At 40.3% G+C, this 22,252-nt stretch overlaps 1 protein-coding gene across 1 annotated transcript in view; it reads left to right on the forward strand.

The window, feature by feature from the left end:
- pcca (propionyl-CoA carboxylase subunit alpha) overlaps window positions 1-22,252 on the forward strand; it is a 372,170-nt gene that overhangs the window by 84,934 nt on the left and 264,984 nt on the right. Inside the window, exons 5-6 of the mRNA XM_072578057.1 lie at window positions 16,757-16,870; window positions 17,391-17,444. Of these exons, the coding sequence (XP_072434158.1) occupies window positions 16,757-16,870; window positions 17,391-17,444 (168 nt within the window). The remainder of the gene's footprint in view (window positions 1-16,756; window positions 16,871-17,390; window positions 17,445-22,252) is intronic.

Raw genomic sequence — 22,252 nt, forward strand, 5'->3', positions numbered from 1 at the left:
CATTCCTGGCTGGAGGCCATGTGCTGTAGGTAGACCCACAATGACAAGTTTTTTCCTTAAGGGCATTGTTACTTGGTGCCAGTCAGAACTAAGAATGTATGAACTTGTTGCTTGCTGCATCCCAACAGACATATTTTATTGTGAAGCTGTGTACAGTTAAAGATCAAAAACAAATTTGAATAAGCTCGCAAAGTGGCTGATGACTCACTGTTTGATTCACCAGTGGCCACCGCTTAAAGGGACATTGTCCCAACACAACATACACCAACTATAATACGTAAGACCCCTCCTCCTTTACTTTCAAACTTTTCCTTAAACAAACAAACCCCAGTATTTACATAATTCCAAACACAATATATATGTCCAAGTAACAGAACTATTTACCTGTGCATGATATGGGCAACATACAATGTACATTACATACAACAAACAGGAGCCAACATTTAGTAAGAGAATCTATTCAGCAGGTGCCTGTCTCACACCAGTTGTCTTCTTTCTTCTGTAGCAAGATTCACCTTAGGGACTCTGGGAACCTTGGGGAAATCAGGCTTGTCCCTAGCGAATGTATGGACATTCCCACAGGGGAGGCATCCTCACTGGCTACAGTGGGTTACTTTGGAGATCTGCCTAGAGGAATGAACTGGGGGCTTATTGAGGCCCTGTGGTGATGATAGGGGTGCTGCGAGCAGCTGGTAAGCATACCTTTGTCACATGATTTCATCCTGGGCCTAGACCATGTAGAATATGTGACCTGCTGGCTGGGACCATGGCACATACCCATTGATGTTGTGGTAGTCGTGATGTAGCTTTGGACAAGTATTTCGTCCTGATGATAAGGGAGCCTCTTGGAATCTGTCTTCCTTCTGAACATCTGGGCTAATTGATTCTTCTCGAGAATTGTGTGTTTCTTCAGGTAACAACAGGCCGAATGTGGTTAGTAACTTCCTTTCAAAGATAACAAATGCCAGTGAGCACCAACCTGATAGAAGCTGGCTTTTTTTAAAATCTGAGCACCCAAACGTGGCCACGAAAGTCAAGCACTTTCATTCTTTCCACCCCTGGATAGCCCTGGTGCAACTGTACTACTGTCACTTTCTCATTGGGAGAACTAGAGAATCTTCAGCCCACTGCTACATTACCCTTCACTTAAGGGCATTGCAGCCTGGACAATGTAACTGAATTTGCATGTTGCTGCGACTGCCTGGGTTTTATATCGTATGAGTGTGCCAAGAGGGCTCTCTTATAAAGGGGGAAAAGTAAATTCCTTTTTTAAACTTCTCACTTTCTCCAATTATTCTATGCTGGGTAGTTACTAGGCTCCAGTCAAACGAAGAACATATGAATTTATTGTTTGCTACGTCCTCAGGGAGGTTTTTATTCTGAAACTGTGCCCCTGTAAAAACTCAAAAACAAACATGGACAAGTCTGCAACCTAGGTAAAAACAATGACTGCAGATGCTGAAAACCAAATACTGGATTAGTGGTGCTGGAAGAGCACAGCAGTTCAGGCAGCTTCCAACGAGCAGCGAAATCAACGTTTCGGGCAAAAGCCCTTCATCAGGAATAAAGGCAGTGAGCCTGAAGCGTGGAGAGATAAGCTGGAGGAGGGTGGGGGTGGGAGAGAGTAGCATAGAGTACAATGGGTGAGTGGGGGAGGAGATGAAGGTGATAGGTCAAGGAGGAGAGGGTGGAGTGGATAGGTGGAAAAGAAGATAGGCAGGTCGGACAAGTCCGTGCAAGTCACAGTGACAGTTACTGAGCTGAAAGTTTAGAACTAGGGTGAGGTGGGGGAAGGGGAAATGAGGAAACTGTTGAAGTCCACATTGATGCCCTGGGGTTGAAGTGTTCCGAGGCGGAAGATGAGGCGTTCTTCCTCCAGGCATCTGGTGGTGAGGGAGCGGCGGTGAAGGAGGCCCAGGACCTCCATGTCCTCGGCAGAGTGGGAGGGGGAGTTGAAATGTTGGGCCACGGGGCGGTTTGGTTGATTGGTGCGGGTGTCTCGGAGATGTTCCCTAAAGCGCTCTGCTAGGAGGCGCCCAGTCTCCCCAATGTAGAGGAGACTGCATCGGGAGCAACGGATACAATAAATGATATTGGTGGATGTGCAACCTAGCTGAAGACTCACCAGTACTCACATGACTCACCTCTTAAAGGGACACTGTCCCAACATAACCTTTGTGGCACAGTGGTATTGGCCCTACCTTTCGGCCAAAGTTCTGCCTTCAAGTTCTGCCTGCTCCAGTAGTGTGTAAGATATTTTTTGTAAAAGATCTACCAAGAGGCCCTGGTTGAAGCCCCGTCTGCTCGAGAGGTATGTAAAAATATCTCTGAACAAGGTAGTTCGAAATATCTACACCAACTATTATACGAAACAGCTTAGGCTCTTACTGAATAAAAAAAGTTGGAAGAATTATATTTTGCATTTGCTGTTGTGTCTATTTTTAATATTTAGTTGGAAACTTAATTTCCTTTATAAATCAATTGATGTGTAATTTGTTATTGCCTAAATTGTCATCAGATTCCTTCTCTTGGTGAATTTTAGAACACTAACTATTTTCATGTCATACGTGAAGTCTATATAATTTCTTAAACGTGAGTTTGATGTTTTTTTTATCTGTTGGCCAAATCATATCCCAAATTTTAGATTGATTTTCCACCAGTTTAAGTGTAATTAATTGTTTTGTGTAGAATTTTGTCAAATAATTTTGGCATCAAACTGAAGAAGGTTGATCATGTAGGATTTTCCCTTCTGAATCCATGCAGGTTATTGTTTGAAGGTATTATGCCCATAATCCAATTTCACTCATGACAAATTCCAATTTTTATTCAACCAATTTTTATTAATCTAACACAATTAGAACCGTGGTTACAATAAAACAAAGAGCTGTGGATGCTGGAAATTTGAAATAAAAACCAAAATTGCTGGAGAAACGAGAAAAAGGTTGTACATATGCTAATGACAGGTTGTGGGAATGGAGCCCAGAGAGACAGAACGACAGTTAGGTAGACGAAGGAATGGATGATAAAATGCCAGGGGTAATTAAAAGCTGATAATGGTGACCATACGTGGGTGAAATGGCTTAGCTGTGCTAAAAGCAGATCCTGTCTTGAACCTGAAGGTGTTCAGGCGCTAAAATGATTGAACTCAATATTGAGTCCTGAAGGCTGTAGGGTCCCCAAGTGGAAAATGAAATACTGTTCTTCCAGCTTATGCTGTAATTGCCTGTTTACCATGCTTTTTGGAGGATAGGCACAGAGTTACTAATCAATTGGAGTTTCTCCAGTATTCAGCTCTTTGGTAATGACTGTCATTGTGATACTCATTATATCCCTTGTCCCTTGTTACTCTGGACTAAATAAATTCTATCCCAGGAGATTCATTTGTTTTGAGCTTTTGAAGCTTGTCAATGTCAGGCATTTATAAGCAAGTTATTCACTCTATTTTGGATTATGATTACTCATAACTTGTGAATTCTTTCATAAAGGAACTATTTAATATCTTTTCCTGCCTTCCATCCTGAATGCGTGAAAGAAATAACTAAAGTTCTATAATGATGATCTGATGTTTATCCACCGTTTCAACCGTTAACATCTTTTAACACAGTCACTGCCTCTCTGGTTATCTTCTCGATGTGACATTACAACAAGGACCTTTTGCTGTAGTGTTTTGTGCCTATAGAATTGCTCTTTCCTGGATCTTTGCTTTTTAAGGTGTTAGATTAGATTAGATTAGGTTACACTTCGGCCCAACAAGTCCACACCGGCCCTCTGAAGAGTAACCAACCCAGCCCCATTTCCCTCTGACTAATGCACCTATCGCTATGGGCAATTTAGTATGGCCTAATCACCTGACCCAGCACATCTTTGGACTGTGGGAGGAAACCGGAGCACCCAGAGGAAACCCAGGCAGACACGGGGAGAATGCGCAAACTCCACATAGACAGTCATCCTAGGATTAGGTGTTGTCAATTTTAGGGGTTCATGATTAAGGTTACCTAATATAGGCAGTAATCAATTTGATGGCAATTTTTTTGAGTTTGTTCAGAAGCAGCAGCTTAGATATGATGAATTTATTAATCAGAGAAAGAAAATATACAACTATGACAATTGCCAATGTTACACTGATAACAGAGGGCAACTAGGTTGTTAGTATGGAATGTGTTGGCCTCGTTAATGTGATGGGGGCAGCATCCTGCTCTTTAGCTGAGGTGTTTGGGAACTCTTCCTTCGGTCATCCTCCTCTTCTTCTGGTCTGTCTTCCATCTGCCTGCTGAAGACTGCTCGATGAAGAATGCTATCTGAAGACCAGCGTTGAGAACTGCTGCTTACAAGGTCTGCTTGATGTGAACTGCTCAAAAAGAACCCTCCCATGCCCTGGCGTGGTTCCTCAGTGTAGACTTGGCTTCCCTAATTCTCATGGCCCCATTGCATGGAATTGGCTCAGCCCCTATGAGCTTCCCTTGCCGCCTTCTGCCCTTTCAGATTCTTTTGGTACTTGACCAGATCATTCTCAGGCTTAGTGCACTAACTGTGGATGGCAAATGACTCAACCCTCTTGCAGAGCCGTTATTGTTATATTTCTGGGGCAGTAGCTTAGTCTTGTCAGTTTTGGCCAGTAACCATGAGAAAGCCAGTTATGGTGCTGGGTAATCGTTGTCCTCTTGCCCACGTTCATCTGAGGGTTAGTTTACCATTCCTGATAAGAACAAAATCATCTTACTTTCTGAAACAATACATTGATAGTAGGTGGTTTTTGATGCTAGTTCAATGATCATCGTAACCTTTTTTTTGTAATTCTTTCCATTGTTTTCATTTGCTAGAATTTTTAAAAGTTAATTATCACTTTAATAGATGTTGAATGAAATCTTTTACTACACAGTGAATACTAGGAAAGTTCTGTTTTTAAGAGACCCCAATGTTTAACGGGTGTCTATTATGTGAGAACTTTCAGTATGTCTTGTAGTCAGGCAGTTAGGAAAGGTATGTGTTCTCCCTCACTACATGACATGACTGTCATGTTTGCTTATTGGATGATCCACAGCAGGAGAAAGTTGTAGATGACCAGATCTGGGAAGGCCAGACAATGAGGATATTTTGTACTTCGTATAGGTTGGAATAGCAGATGCAAATTAAGTATTGACCATATTGTATCTTATGGTTACCAACTCTGATAGCTTGTAGTTAGGGTAGTTGGGTGCCACTAATCCTTTGTCTGGAGAGTCCTAAGGACCTTTATTATCAGTGGTAGAAGAAAGACCACTATAGAATTATAACAGACGGGGCACTTATCTTACATAACAAGGTATGTTTATTACATAATAGCAATCAGTACAATTAAGATTAACTAGGAAAAATTATAACTGTCAGAAGCCAGGAGTGGTAAATCTGTCTCTATTGGCACCTTGTGCAAGACAAACTTATTCTCCATTCAAAGGCTGTGTGATATTATCGAGTTTGTTGGTGTTAATTTCACTTCAGCATTAACTCGTCTATAACCATTACCTTGTACAAGTGTCCACTTGTCATGTGGCACCATGTTAATGATCAGAATTTGAGTTAGTTTTATTACCTGGTAAGTGCGAAATGTTATTCTTTCAACTTTACCCACTTTGTCCTGCTCCTTACTTGAATCACTGATTATTCATTACATGAGGAATTGAGCATAAAAGTAAGGATATTATATTTTTGTTACACATATCCACCTCTCAAATACTGTGTGCAGCTTTGGCCTTCTTATTTAAAGATGTAACAAAGTTGGAGCAGTACAGAGGAAGTGTATTAGATTGATAGCTCTGATCAGTAGACTGTTTTCTGAGGAAATATTGGACAGGTTGACTTGCTAGCTTCCACTGCAGCACGAGGGGATTCGTTTGAAGTTTATTAGGTCCTGAATATTTTGGATAATGTGCTTGCCATTTTAGAACAAAGATGAGGCGATTTTTTTTTCCCTCAGGGACTTGTGCAACTTTGGAACTCTGCCACAGAAGTGGTCGGCCATTGAATATTTCTTATATATACTTACTGAAAAATTTTTACTCTTTTCCAAAAAAAAGTTATAAAAGCACAAAAATACTGAAAAATAGGAATAAAATCACATTATTATATTTCAGTAATGTTAACAATAAGCTGCCTACTACTCTTCAAGTTGCAATCGTCTCATATTTATTTAACTTAATCAAAATTGAAATAACTCAACTTAAATGAAATAGTTTTAAATTAAATTACACTCCAATAAAATTAAATTACATTACATACACTACATTACATTACTCCACTCGCCGCACTTCCACTGCAGCACAGGAGCAGCAGTTATTATACCTGTATTTACTAGGCCTCCTCCTCCTGGGGTCCCGGACCACCATATACGGGCCTTGGGGCTATGTAAAGGCCCTAATCAGTACCACCGAAAGGTCGAAGTCTATGTGATTTAGAAAGGGCCGCTATTTCTTATAAAATTGCTCTGTTCCATGGCGCACCATATTTGTCAGATAATCTCGGGGGACATGCTCCATCACAGGTCTGCGCCACCCTGCAAGACCTGGAGGTTTATCTAATATCCAGTACATTAGAATGTTCTTCCTCGCACAGTGTGTAAGAATGTTAAATAACCTCTTCCCGTGCTCACACAGAGAGGGCAGATTCAGTAGTCCCAAATGAAGGGATACCGGATCCTCCTTAACTTCAATTCCCAGGATCTTCTCCAGGTCATTCACTATGGCACCCTAGTATGCGCGAATCTTGTAGCAGGACCAAAAGCAATGTGTAATGGTGTCTATGCTAATTTTACATGTGGGACATTTCGGAGAAGATCCTTTCTTAAACCTTGCTAACCTCTCTGGCGCCATTTGGGCCCTGTGAAGGATCTTCATTTGCATAGCTTGCCATTTGGGCCCTGTGAAGGATCTTCATTTGCATACCTTGTGCTTTATTGCATATTGAAATTTTCTTTACATTCCCCCATATATCCTCCCATGTTTCTGATGAGATTTCTTCCCCTAACTCCTGATTCCAGATCCCATGGAGCCTCTCCATAGTCCCCCAAGGTTTTCCCTCTCTGCAGATGATATGTGGTATTAACCGAAGGAGTGCCCCCACATTGGAGCATGCTTCTTTCTATATCCAACTTGTAAGGTTGAGCCAAGAGTGTGGTCGTCTTCTGTATATAATCCTTAACCTGGAAATATCGGAAAAGGTCCCTATTAAGAATCCTGCATTTCTGACTTAATTGGTTGGTTGCAAAACATCGAAAACCTCTCCCTCAAATAAGTCTACCAAACAGGAGATTCCTTACCATGCTCTAAAGCCGGAGTCCATTGGTCTAAATCCTGGGGCTCCCACTAATGGGGTGAATGGCGAAGTCTTAAGCAAATTTCCCTCACCCTGCCACATTATCCTCCATGCTTTCACCATATTTATGATAATTGGGCTCTCACAGATCTCATCTTGTCCATAAACATTAAGTTGGTGAGGGGACATCTCGCCTGCGAGGCCTCAACATTAAGCCATATTTACCTCAAGTTCTTACGTACCCATTCACCCACATATGATAGCAGGGCACCTATTTTGTATCTCTTCAGATCTGAGAGGTCCACCTGCACACCCCCCGCCGCCCATCCCATTGAATATTTTTAAGGTGGAAGTAGATAGATTCTTGGTGTGCAGGAGAATCATAGATTATTGATAGTAAATGGAAATGTGGAGTTCAGAACGTAAGTGCTTAAGACATGATTTTATTGAATGGTGGAGCTGGCTTGAAGGGCTGAATCATCGACATTTGCTCACATTTAGTATATTGGTATGATTTGCCAGGTTGAAAACAAATGGGCGAACATGGTGTCTTTCAGTCAAATCCCCTGTCCTTTACTTTAAATATGCGTTCTCTGGTTATTGATCCCTTTACTACGGGAAAAGAAAATCCTGTTGACTGCACCCGTGCCCCTTACAATTTTGTGCATGCTAATCAAGATCTCTCTAAATCTTCTGTGGTCTAAAGAAAACAACCCCAGGCTATCTACTATCTCCTCACAGCTGAAGTGCTCCAGCCCAGGCCACTCTTCTGGTGAATTTCCTCTGCATCTTCTCCAGTGCAATACATCCTTACTGTAGTGTGGCGACCAGACTCCACTTGTACTCCCACTGTGACATCATAACTAATGTTAAAGACAACTCCATTATAATCTTCTAGCTTTTGTATACAGAGCCTGTACTAATGATAGCAATGATTTGGAGATGCTGGTGTTGGACTGGGGTGTACAAAGTTAAAAATCACACAACACCAGGTTATAGTCCAACAGGTTTAATTGGAAGCAAGTGTCGCTCCGAAAGCTAGTGTGCTTCCAATTAAACCTGTTGGACTCTAACCTGGTGTTGTGTGATTTTTAACTAATGAAAGCAAGTATGCCTTCTTAACCACCTTTTCTACCTGTCTTCAAGGATGTATGGAAATGCATACCAGAGTCCCTTTAATCCTCTGTACTTCTTGGGGTCCTGCTATTCATTGTGTGTTCCCATGTTTTGTTTTTCCTTCTAAAATGCATCTTCTCACAATTTTCAGGATTCAATTCCTTTGCCACTGTTCTTCCCATTTGACCAGCTCATCTATATCATCCTGTAGTCTAAGGCTTTCCTCCTCACTATTTACCAAATCACTGATTTTCATGTTGTCTGTGAACCTATTGATTGTACCTCCTACTTTTGTGCTTGGATCATTACAAACAGCAAGGTACCCAACACTGAATCACAGGAGATTTCTTTGAAACTGGGAAAGAGCTTTTGGTTATTGAGTTATTTTGCACAGTGAAAACTTTTACCTCAAAGTTTGGACTTGCCTTTCTTTTAAACTGAGTCAATAATGACACCATTTTGTCAGCTAGTGAGATGGCGATGGGCATGTCGCACATCAAAATGCTGACTTTTCACTGGTGAGAATCTGGTTCCATGTGAACAGCCCAGATTATGGCAGCTGGAATCTAGTTCATGACAGACAATGCCTATTCAAAGTGTCTCTATGCAGTAGAACAAACCAAAATTACAGCAGAGATTTCAGATTAAAGCAGGATTGCTTCATCAAAGACTGCAATGAGTGGAGAAATTGTTGTACAATGCAAAGCATGTGCTGAAAATCTAATTGCAGTAATTTAAATAAGTCACTCCACCATTGATCAACGGAGAAATTAACAAATAATCGCCATTTCAACAATGAAGATCTCACATGACCCATATGCAACTTTATTTTTTTAAAAGAAGCAAGGCAAAAATAAATTCTTTGCAATAAAGAGTTTTATCAGAAATATTGCTGAAGCAGTTGGCATTCTGTCTGTGTGCCCCATTGCAAATTCATAAAGTGTTTACTGTACTGAGCACTTTATTGAGTTACGCCAAATTAGAATGAAGGGTGGAGCACATGTTGCTTGGAGTCTGTATTTTGAATTGTTACGTTTCATTTCATTACAGCCAATGTCGTGTTTCTGAAGTGTAGCTACATTTGTAATATTGGAAATGTGACTGCCAATTTGCACAGAGCAGGATCTCACAAATGGCAATAAGAAAAAAACAAAAGCTAACTTGAGTTGAATCCAAACTGAACTCGAAACTATCACAGTCAGATGGTTCCACATAGTAGGCAGATGTGAAAGGCCTGTTTTATGTATATTAGTTTAAAAGTCCTGAGATTGTGAACAGCACTATATAAATGCAAATCTTTTTTCCAGGATTCCTGAGTGACGCAACCTAGAAATACTTTTGCTTGTGATTAAGTTTTTGTCCTGTGGGTGATCTGCTTCCAGACCTTCATCTCCTACCTGGTTACTAGGAATACACAGAAGCAGGGTGGGTGTAGTTGTTAATTAATTTCAGTCTGACCTTTGCTTGAGGCTTTTTCACTTCAATGCATCCAGTACTGGGAATCCAGTACCACGGTGAGAGGTTCAGTCTCCCACTGCTGTTTCGTTACACCTTGATACTATCAGTGTGCTGCTCCACCATGCTGACTCCACGTGGCTTAGCTGCTAACTAATTTTTTGCTGTTGCTCAAACTTAGTGCCAAATTGAATTGAGAGTAATTTGAAGTTACATAATTATGTGGTTTTCACTTCACATTTTTGGTATCAGCTGTGGTTCTGTGGAGGAGAAAGTGAGGACTGCAGATGCTGGAGATCAGAGCTGAAAATGTGTAGCTGGAAAAGTGCAGCAGGTCAGGCAGCATCCAAGGAACAGGAGAATCGACGTTTTGGGCATCAGTCCTTCTTCAGGAATGAGGAAAGTGTGGGTTCTGTGGGTAGCATTCCAACCTCTGTGTTGGAAGATTGCATGTTCCACGCTCGCACATGGAGATTTGAGCACAACCTTTTGGCTGAGGGAGTGTTTGAATGAGACTTTACTTGAGGCCAAGTCTGCTGTCTCAGGTGGATTTAGTAGATTCATTATACTATTTGAAGAAGAACAGAGGTGTTCTCTGATATGACTTGTGGCCCAGTACTTATCATTCAATGAACATCACTAACACAGATTACCTGACTGCTGATGTTGCTATAGGTAAATTTTAAGGGTTAGCACTGCTGCCTCACAGCTCCAGGGTCCCAGGTTCGATTCCACCCTTGGGTGACTGTTTGTGTGGAGTTTACACATTCTCACCGTTTCAGCGTGGGTTTCCTCTGGGTGCTCCGGTTTCCTCCCACAATCCAGAGATGTGTAGGTCAGATGAATTGGCCATGCTAAATTGTCCATAGTGTTAGGTGGATTAGTCCGAGGGACATGGGTCGGTGTGGACTTGTTGTTTCACACTCTAGGGAATCTAATCTAAATTGGTGTTTCTGTACTCTAAATATTAGCTATGCTTTGATGTACTTCATGAGATTTGATTCACCTTTGGACTGCTTGAGGATTTGAAAGGTGCTGCAGAGATGTATAGCATGGAAACAGATGCTTCAGTCCAACTTGTTCATGCTGTCCAGCTATCCTAAATTCATCTAGTCTCATTTGCTGGAATTTGTCCCATGTCCATCGAAATCCTTCCTTTTCACATACCCATCCAGATGCCTTTCAAATGTTGTAATTGTACCATGCTCCACTACATCTTTCTTTCTGAAGCCCATGACACTGTTTGAGTCTTGGTGGAAAGTTTCAGCAGGGTAATAGAACTTCAGTGGTGTTCTGTGAGACTGGAGTAGCCTGCTGGAAATGGAGCTCAGCTATTCTCAGATTCATCAAAAAACTTAAAGGTTGACAGAAAGTATGGACCAAATTTTGTACTTAAAAAGAATTATTATTTGTACAAGAATTGGTGCTGGGTCCACTACTTTTCATAATTTATTTAAATGATTTGGATGTGAGCATAAGAGGTATAATTAGTAAGTTTGCAGATGACGCCAAAATTGGAGGTGTAGTGGACAGCGAAGAGGGTTACCTCAGATTACAATGGGATCTTGATCAAATGGGCCAATGGACTGAGAAGTGGCAGATGGAGTTTAATTTAGATAAATGTGAAGTGCTGCATTTTGGGAAAGTGAATCTTAGCAGGTCTTATACGCTTAATGGTAAGGTCCTAGGGAGTGTTACTAAACAAAGAGACCTTGGAGTGCAGGTTCATAGCTCCTTGGAAGTAGAGTCGCAGGTAGATAGGATAGTGAAGAAGGCTTTTGGTATGCTTTCCATTATTGGTCAGAGTATTAAGTACAGGAGTTGGGAGGTCATGTTGCGGCTGTACAGGACATTGGTTAGGCCACTGTTGGAATATTGCATGCATTTATGGTCTGTTTCCTATTGGAAAGATGTTGTGAAACTTGAAAGAGTTCAAAAAGGATTTACAAGGATGTTGCCAGGGTTGAAGGAATTGAGCTATAGGGAGAGGTTGAATAGGTTGGGGTTGTTTTCCCTGGAGCGTTGGAGGTTGAGGGGTGACCTTATAGAGGTTTATAAAATCATGAGGGGCATGGATAGGTTAAATAGACAAAGTCTTTTCCCTGGGATCAGGGAGTCCAGAAATAGAGGGCATAGGTTTAGGGTGAGAGGGGAAAGATATAAAAGAGACCTAAGGGGCAACTTTTTCACACAGAGGGTGGTACGTGTATGGAATGAGTTGCCAGAGCAAGTGGTGGAGGCTGGTACAATTGCAACATTTAAAAGGCATCTGGATGGGTATATGAATAGGAAGGGTTTGGAGGGAGATGTGCCAGGTGCTGGCAGGTAGGACCAGATAGATTTGGGATATCTGGTCGGCATGGACAGGTTGGACCGAAGGGTCTGTTTCCGTGCTGTACATCTCTATGACTCTTAATAGATTCTGGTTATAGGTAAACAATGATGAACCGTCAACTAGTTTAACTCTATTAGTTAAAACTCTAACCTACTTACAAACTCCCCCTTTACACATGCTTGCTGACAAACACAAAAACAGAAAGAGAATGAATGTTACAGGTGGAGTGAAAAACTGGGAAAGCAGTTCAATGGTCCCAGTCCACAGGATTTGCTGAGATGATCCTTATTGCTTGTCAAGCTTTGCTGCTTGTCAGGTACATTGACTTACTTGCAGAAGGCTTTCAGAGCGACTTATTCACAACTGATAAAATCTCTGACTTATTGATTAAAAACCCCTGCTTACAGCAGCATGGGAGCTGATCACAAGGTTGTTGGCTGGCAGAAGGCTTTCGCCATTTACGGGTGGTTACCATTCCACATATCAGTCAGTTACCTGTTGCCAGCTGTATCTTCCTTTGTACACACCCCTTGACTCAAGCCTGTCTGCAGTTCTATCACCAATGCTTAGCCAAGCAACTTTATAAACAGCATTACAAGTAGTGTGAGCTAACATGCTTTAAAAATATGCAGTCATCTCTTTGACAGTCCATACCTTTAAAAAGCACACTTTCCCCAATTTCAGTCCACAATCAAAAATACAGAAGCATAAAAAGGCCTGGTCTGTACAGTGGCCAACTCTGGTCCTTGTCTCAGCTATTGCCCATGTACGCCAGATTGGGAAGGGGTGGGGGGATGGCAGCGGCAGTGGCAGTGGCTGTGGCAGCAGAGGTGACCACTATATTATGGCCCAGAACTTACGGTCCCATATTGACTGCTTTTGGTGGCTGCAACTGCATTGCATTTTTCAGCAATATCCTTCATGATGAAATGCGTTGTGGAGGAATGGCCCACGCTAAAGTTTGCTCTGAGACCTGTCATTAGGGAACCTGGGCTCACTGTCTGGAAGGCACATGACCTCATTACTGTTTTTTTCGGAGCGGTTCCTGGCAGCTGCAGAATCTTTTCTGAGTGCGCTCATTGAAACCAACAATAGAGTGAAAACACTCCTGCTGCTCTGGCTTCACTTTCTTTGCACTAACACTACTACATCCACAGTACCACTCCCTCACTGTAGTCCTTTCCTTACCCTACATCTAGGGCTTTGTTCTTACCCCAGCTCCTAGTCCCACTCATACTGGATATAGTACTTTATGGGAGGAGAAGGGATTATTGGTTATGATGGTGGTTGGTGGAATAATTGTAAGGAAAACTGAATGTGGTTATATTGCTGCTCGCAATTAAAGTAACTGTAAATAATCAAGAAGCATCAAGCTGACATTGAGCTGAACACAGATGTCAAGGAGCACAAGTAAAGGGAACAAGGCTTTGCTAGCAATATTCTGTGCCAACCAGCCTCTACACTGGCTTCACCCTTGGACATGTGCTGCTGCCCAGGACCAGGCTAATATCACTCTTTTGCATGCAGTCAACAGTGGATTCCTTTGCTCAGTGCTAACAGTAAGATCCAAGCCAGTGTTATAAACTGAGGTCCATTTATGTGTGTGAAAAAAACAGTACATTTTTCTTTGTCACTATTAGCAGTTTGGGGATGGACATGTGAAATGATGTTTCAATGACAGTAAAGAGCCATTTATTGAGATGAGGATTGGTTTTGGGAAGGCAGGACTTGGGTGATCCATGGTGAGAATGGGCAGTTGGAGGCAAAATGTCATGTGATGAAACCTACAGGGATACCTTCACTTCGAGTTGGCAAACCCCCAGCGCTACACCAGGCAATGCTTTTTACCCCCACTAGAAAATGAAGTAAACTGCACCTAACTTTGTTAGGAATTCTCTTCTGTAACAGCAACCTACATCTCTGACAGCAGTTTTAATGTGATAAAAGTTCCTGAGACATTTTACAGAAACATTATGAAGAAATATTTGTCATTGAGCTGCTGAAAGAGATGATCAGGCATATAGCCCAAACTTGATCAATAAGGTGGGTTTTAAGGAGTGTCTTAAAGGAGGGAGGTGAAATGGAGAATCAGGGAGGTTTACAAAGGGAATTTCAGAACTTGGGCCTGGGTGGCTGAAGGCATATGCACGAATAGTTTAGTGATTAAAGCGACTGATGGATATCAAGAAGTTAGAATTGAAAGAATGCAGGATTTTTGGATGTTTGTACGGCCAGAGGATGCTAACAAGATAGAAAGAGGTAATTAAGGGGGAATGTAAACACAAGGTTGGGGATTTTAAAATTAAGTTTTGTTGGTCTAGGAGCAATGGGTTAAAAAATCCAGTAGAATCAATACCTCACTGCTTGGTGAGTGCAAGAGAACCACAGCATGATTTTAAATCAGATTTGCCAGAATCCTTTTCTATGATATTTATTTTCTTGAGAGGGAGCCTTTCACATTAGGTTTCTCACATGAGCATTCCCCATTTATCTCTCACATTTAACTGAGCTTAAGAATCTAAATGATGCTTTTCAGAATTCCCAAATGAGACCTGTCTAATAGATGCAGCAGGCCAGTGAAATAATACCAGGAAATTGCCAGTGTGCTATGTGTAACTCATCACGCAATGAAACTGTTCTGAAATCGCCTCCCAATTGGAAAAGCTCCCATTCCTAAATGCCATTTCCCTCCTCTGATTGTAGCTAACTCCACATTTCATAATAAGTCAAGACTGGATATTGAACTGTGCACACTTTCCACTTCTTTATCATTCAAAAGAAAATATCATGTGGCCATCACCTTGTTGGGGAACCATGCAATGCACAGAATAGCTACTATGTTTCGTTTTACTTTTCAGCAGTGACTACATTTCAAAACTGTTTTAAGAAGCATTTGGATTGTCCTGAGACTGTGAAAGGCATTATAGAAATGCAAGTTTTATCTAATTAAAGATATGACTTAGCTGTTACTTTTGTGAATGTTTGTTTCTAGTCAATGTGAAAGATGTTTATGCTATGGGATGGTAAAACCTTCCACTTGTGGCACCCTTTTTCTTTTAGGAGCTGATCTAAAACAAATAATACCCCATTTAAGAGGCATCTGGATGAATACATGAATAAGAAGGATTTAGAGGGATATGGGTGTGAGGAGGTGCTGCTGGCGGGGTAGAATGGGGTGACAAAATAAAAATGGAGTTGGCGGGGGAGATATGGCACTCTATCCCCAGCGGTGCCCATCTCTGTCTAAAGGCATCAAGAGCATTGATAGACACCGTTACACCTCCAAAGACACTTGGGCTCAAAAGTAACCACGGACGAGGAGCAGGCAGTTGACAGAGATGATGCGCTCCACGGTTTGCTGTCTGGACCTGTTTATAACCAGTCTGGCTAGGCCACAAATCACTGCTTTAAAAAAAATTAATCTATTCTTTTAATCAGCCTTTTATTGCACACCTCTGAAGTGGGTGGAACTTAAATCTGGGCCTCCGTGTCCAGGGATAGGGACACTACCACTGTGCCACGTGCTTAAGCCTCGATGTTAAACATTTTCAGTTGAGACAATTCTGAAGGACAGTACTAGCAAATTGAGGAAGTTATCGAAAATATATAGTAAAATAATCATTATTTTTGATATGCTTAGAATAGCAAACAGCAAAAATCTGGGACTCCATCACTCCCCTCCTTCCTCACCATCTATAGAATGATTGTCCAAAACTACTGCAAGTAACATTGCACTACATTTGTCACAATTTAAAATTGTTTCAGAATATTGCTTCTAAAATTAATTATGCCACCCATTTGAGTATAGCCAAATTGTACATGCAGCAGTGATTCTGACTCAGAGCACTAGAATGCAATGGACTAACTATTATATTCAATAATGTTCTAAACTTTATTTGAATCTTAAACATCAGATAGTTCCGTGTTCTTTTAATTTTATAAATAGAATATGGATGTGGGTAAAACTTTTGAGTCCGCGTCTGCCTGGATAAATAATTCCCTAGATTTTCCGGTTCATGTGCAGCGATATTGAACTCTTTAGACATTGGCCTTAATTTGTGCATGTTGCTGACCTGATGCTGTGCAGGGACATTTGGAGCATCCCTGCATTGAATTCACGCTAATTATCTCTAACATCCTGGGGAGCCTGCTTAGAAATGGCCATGAGTGTTTGTTATTCAGTACAATTTTATTAACTGCCTGGGCTGCATATAATCGTCATTAGTATTTCCAAACATTCATGGCTACAGATGCATTAAATGCCCACTCTCATTCATTCATATTTAATTGCAATTAATTTTAACAATTGATGCACTGATCGCCCAGAATCAGTCTCTTGTGTAACAGTACATTTTAAAAAGTCACTTGCTGTTTTTTGAAATCATGTTATTGGTTTTGCAGTGTATTCATTGTTAAACAAACCAAACCACAATGTGGATAAAGAATAAGCTTCAAACCTTGTGGCAGTCACCTCTTCCAAAGCTGCATGTGAATATAAAATGTCAGTTAATTATGTTCACTTGAAAATATCCTGTTAGCAAAATTGTCTCTTTGTCCCTGCAGGTTCATGTTAAAATGGCAGATGAGGCTTCCTGTGTTGGACCAGCCCCCACCAACAAAAGCTACCTCAACCTGGATGCCATCATGGAAACCATTCAAAAGACCGGTGCCCAAGCTGTGAGTCTGAATGTGCTTAAAGCCCATTGCTGATGCTTGTATATTCCTCAGGAAATGGCAGAACTTGTAAAAGATTGACTATCCTCTTCCTGTTTAGTCCATGTGACGTGAGTTAAATTGAAGCTTGATTGGTACTGGAAATCAAAGGCTCTGTAGCATCTGGCAGTGCCTGTTAGTGATCCTGCAGGTGGCTGCAGAATTCAGCTTTTCACACCAGGGAGTAACTTGAGTTCATTTCATAATTTACTTTTATTTATTATTATTAAAAATTCTAATTAATCTTGAACATTGAATTAGCATTTCCCTCTTAATATTTGTCATAGTAATTCTTCCTAAAGCGATTCACTCTGTGGGAAATCAATGAATGTTCACATAGCCAATACACATAGTCAGGCAAACAATGTGTTCAAATTTTCTTTCCTTGTTTCAAGCACTGAATAAGATAAATGGTGATAGACTTAAGATTAATTAGGAGCTTAAAAGATTATATTATATATGCCTTCTGCTTTTTCTGTCATAGGTCCACCCAGGATATGGGTTTCTTTCAGAAAACAAAGAATTTGCCAGACGTCTGGTAAGTTTTGTAGTTGGTGTACCCCCCCTTGCTGTTGATTAATCTTGCGGAAAGGATAGACATGGCAGTTCGCCTGTGAGTAACGAACATGTGAGTTGAGAGAGAGGGGCCTGATTTAAAGCAAGGCTGAAACCTTCACAGTGGTGCTGTTGATGACTCAGCTGGCCTCATCAGTGTGTATTATGATAACTTGAGAATTCTGGCTTGATGAGATTCAACCGAAAGCATGGGGGAGAAATTACACGAGCCTCGCTGACTCAAGCAGCCCTGAAAAATGTTTAAATGGCACAATGATTCTCAAAATCAGCAATTCGAAAGAATAGAGGCCATTTCTGAAATTGCACTGCAATCTGATTCTGTAAAATTAACTCTTCAGATTTGTTAAAAGTTCGTGCATCATGACTTTAACATTCAATGCTCTATTCAATGTATAAAATCCCAGAATGACAGAATATTTAAAATCCCTTTTCATTTTACCCATTTGCCTTTCAGTTATCACAGGAAATTATGGGAACTGTACAGTTTATGACTGAATTAAATTTTTAAAAATCTGTTTGAGCCATTGAATATTTAAGATGTAGGTTAAAATATATTTTAACCAGGAATTAAACTTTGCTTAGCTTAAGATTTGGTTCAGTTGTAAAGAAATAAACTGCTTTAGCAGCTTATATGCAACTTTAGAGAAAAAAATTATTTATAATGCAATAACATGTCAGAAGGTTACAATTTTCCAAATTTTCTGATTGTACCCAGCGACATTAATGGCATCTTACTCAGTTTATATCTTGAAAGCTCAAGTTGATGAAGAATTTAAAAAAATAAATGATATATATTTATGATAAAGAGCACAGCTGTTCTTCTATCATAATATGGATATGCCACACTGGCAGATAGTGACCCTCTAGGTCAGGAGGTGTCATTACAGCACTTCCACTGACGAACAGGCAGAGGCACTCAGTCACTAATTAATGCAGTGGAACCTTGTTGTTGTCGCTTTCAATTTGCCAGCCTAGAATGTGACAATACGCAGGAAGTGATGCTAACTGAGATTCATTGTAGTTGCGGTACTAATCCATCATGGCTGTGGCTTCATTGAGGAAATGGCCTGAATATGATGTTATTTTCACTTTATATGATGCCTGGCACATAGGTTCTGCATTCATAGGATCATAGGTTAGTACAGTAGTGATGGAGGCCATTTGGCCCACAGCAACTACACCACCTCTTTCAAAGCTTAATCCAGTTAATTCTGCTCTTGCCACTCATATCCTTGTAATGGTTTCTCCTGCATTTAATTATCCAACTCCCCATAAAGAGCAATGTTTCCACCACACTACTGGGCAGCACATTCAAAATCCTAATCGTGCATAGTATAAAAATTATTACCTTAGTTTTTTTTTATATTACCTTAATTTTTTTTTAACCTGCCACCTAGAATCTGTATTCTCTCTGGTTATGACCACTTCAGCATTTTTTTTCTTATTTACCTAAATGCTTCATACTTTTCAGCATTTTTCAAGTCCCTCCATTCTCTCATCTCTCTTTCCCTGTCCTTGAAGCAGCTTCTTGTCCTACAGTCCTCTGAGATTTCTACAATCTTCTGTTGCTCCACAATTGGTGGCTGTACTTTCCATTGCTCAGGCCCAAGAGTTTGGAATCAACAAAAATGAACTTCCATTTAGGTGACTTTTTTTTCTGCTCGTCAACTTGAAGTCATTTCATGCGGAGGTTCTTGCAAACAAAAAGAGACACATTGTTAACTTAATGATGGACAGAAGAAGTGAGAACAGAGGCTTCTTCTAGCACAGTGGTCGTGTCCCTACCTCTGGGCCAGGCAACCTGGGCTTGAATCCCAATTGTGAGATATGTGTAATAACATCTCTGAACAGGTTGGATTCGAATATAGAAATAAAAAAAAATGAGAACAAGGTTGACCATATGGTCTGTTAGATCTGCTCCACCATTTAGTTTATTTATGGCTGATTTGGGCATCAGTTCTATTTTCCTACCTGATCCTCTTATCCCTTGATTCCCTGAGACATCACAATTCTGTTAATCTCAGTCTTAAATAATGGTGGAGCATCAATAACATTCTAGGAAAGAGAATTCCAAAAATTCATAACCCTTTATAGCATTCACATTAGTAAACGCTTCTGTACACTTGATCTGCAGAACTCTACATCTATAGTATATCGAGTCATAGTCCTGCAGCACAGGAACAGACCCTTCGGTCCAGCCATCCATAATCCCAAACTAAACCAGTCCCATCTGCCTGCACTTGGCCCATTTCCCTCTTTCTCCTCTCACCTTTAGAAATATGTTCAGAGGGTGACATTCATTGTATCTTTATGAATAGGTATCATATGAAAGCTATATTTAGATGGGGATAACTACAGTCACTATTTTGCATCTATTTTGCAAATTAATATATTGCCAACTCCATGATCACTAACTTTGTGAAACAAACTTGTGACATCCTATTGAATTTTATTTTGACATTCAATTACACTACATTCACTGGTTCCCCTTTATCTAACCTACTAGTTACAGCCACAAAAAGCACAAACAGACTTGTCAAATATAATTCCCCTTTCATAATATATTTGGGCAGAGCTAACATGGATTTATGAACTTCTAAGTGCCCTGTGGTTACATTCCTCATAACAGGTTTCAGAATTATCCCCCTGACTGATGCCAGGATAACCAGTCCATAAGTTTCTAGTTTTTCTCTCCTTTCTCTAGGCAACTTATAATATTTGCCAACTTCAAATCAAGAGCAACCGTTCTTGGATCTGGGGAATCCTGAAAGATCAAAACCAAGGTACCCACTACCTCAGAAGCCACAATTTTGAAAACACTAGAAGATGACCATTAGTTCCAAGGAATTGTCAGTTTTTTAGTTTCACGAATTTCTACCACACTTTTTAAAAAAATGATGACTAACTCTTTACTTGCTCATTCTGACTGGACACTTGATTGGTTGTTATTTCCAGAATATTTTCTGTTCCTTCTACTGTGATGTAAGATACAATGTATTTGTTTACTGTCCCTGCCATTTCCTTACTTCCCATTATAATTTCTCCTGTCATGGTCTCCAAGATAATCATGTTTACTTTAGCTATTCTCTCTCCTTTTATATAATCTCTCTCCTTTTATATACATAATAGTAGCTTTTACAATCTGTTTTTGTGACTTTTGTTTATTTACTCTCTTTTTTTTCTCTTTATCAACATATTTGTTCTCTCTTCAACCCTAAATACTTCCAAACTTCAGGCTAATTTTTAGTAACTTAAAAAATGTGTTTCTTTAGTATTAACTTTAACTTCTCTAATCCTCTCCGTGGCATGACTATTAATTTGTGTTTTGCAAGTCACAGAGTCATAGTCATAGAGATGTACAACATGGAAACAGACCCTTCGGTCCAACCCGTCCATGCCAACCAGATATCCCAACCCAATTTAGTCCCACCTGCCTGCACCCAGCCCATATCCCTCCAAACCCTTCCTATTCATATACCCATCCAAATGTCCTTAAAGTATCTATATCCTTTTGCTAAATTACAACAGGAACTACACTTCAAAAGTGCTTCATTGACCACAAAGCTCTTTTCCAAAGGTTGTGAAGGTGCTATATAAATGCAAGTCCTTTCTTTACTTCTTTTTTATTATAATCATTGGTTCATGAATTGCATGCATGTGTAAGCACAGGAAGCGGACATAAAATACAGGTTTCTAAGAACAGTTGCTGTGGTCAATATCCCTTATTTTATCATCCTAAAACTTGTACTTCAGCATCTCTGAAGTGTAATCAGGAGTTAGAAGTTGCAAACTTTTAAGATATCTGCATTCCGCCAATTCCTGCACCCTAATTTCCATTTTAGATACCTTTGGCAGTTTAGTCTTATGGTGCCTGGGCCCTAAACTCTGACATTCCATCCTCAAGCTTTTCTGACGCTCCTTTCTCTTTTAAGGCTTTTGGGTAATATCTGTCTTAATGCATTTTTCTATGGCTCATTGACAAATTGTATTTGACAACCCTTCCATGAAGCACCTTGACACATTTCACTGTGTTAAAATGCAAAAATTTGATTGACAATGACCATGCAAAAAAGCAGAAAGTTTATTTAGAGGGGAGAGAACAGTGGCTCTTCTCTGTGGAAAATCAAAGGTTGAGGGTTGACCTAACAGACGACATTAAAATTATGAAGTGCACTGATATAGTAGACTTAGAGAAGTTGTTTCCACTTTGGGTGAGACCAAAACTAGGGGCATAAGCCATAAGGTAGTCACCAATAAATCCAATAATTTTTTTAAAAATTCAGTCAGTTGATAGATTGTGGAGTCTACTATCACAAAGAACAATAGCGTGGATTGTCAGAAGGAAACTGAGATAGACACACAAGTGGGTAATGATTGGAAGAAAAAGGACTGGGGGAGGCTTGTGTGGAGCAAAATGTTGGCATACATTCTGTGAATGACCTGTTTCTGTGCTGTCAATTCTTACACCCATTGTATGTTTCAAACCTATAATGCAGCTGTGAAGGTAAGATAGAAGTATTCTAAAACAATCTCTGCTGTGTTGAAATTATTCAGTGCACTATTAGCAGTTTCTGCATCAATTTTAGTTGGTAAGGCTTGTATTACCTCCTTCAGCCATTCCCTCCACCCTGCACTCAACAGGCATTCATTTGCTGTGTTACTCGGTGATCGCAGCTGAAAGTTTTGGGAACACTCCCTGTCATTCCCAAAACACAGTGGATGTTTTGCCTAATATCAAGGAAATAGCATTTATTCACAAAATATTAAAAT

The sequence above is a fragment of the Chiloscyllium punctatum genome, chromosome 9, assembly GCF_047496795.1.
Source record: "Chiloscyllium punctatum isolate Juve2018m chromosome 9, sChiPun1.3, whole genome shotgun sequence".
In the NCBI taxonomy this organism is placed as follows: Eukaryota; Metazoa; Chordata; class Chondrichthyes; order Orectolobiformes; family Hemiscylliidae; genus Chiloscyllium; species Chiloscyllium punctatum.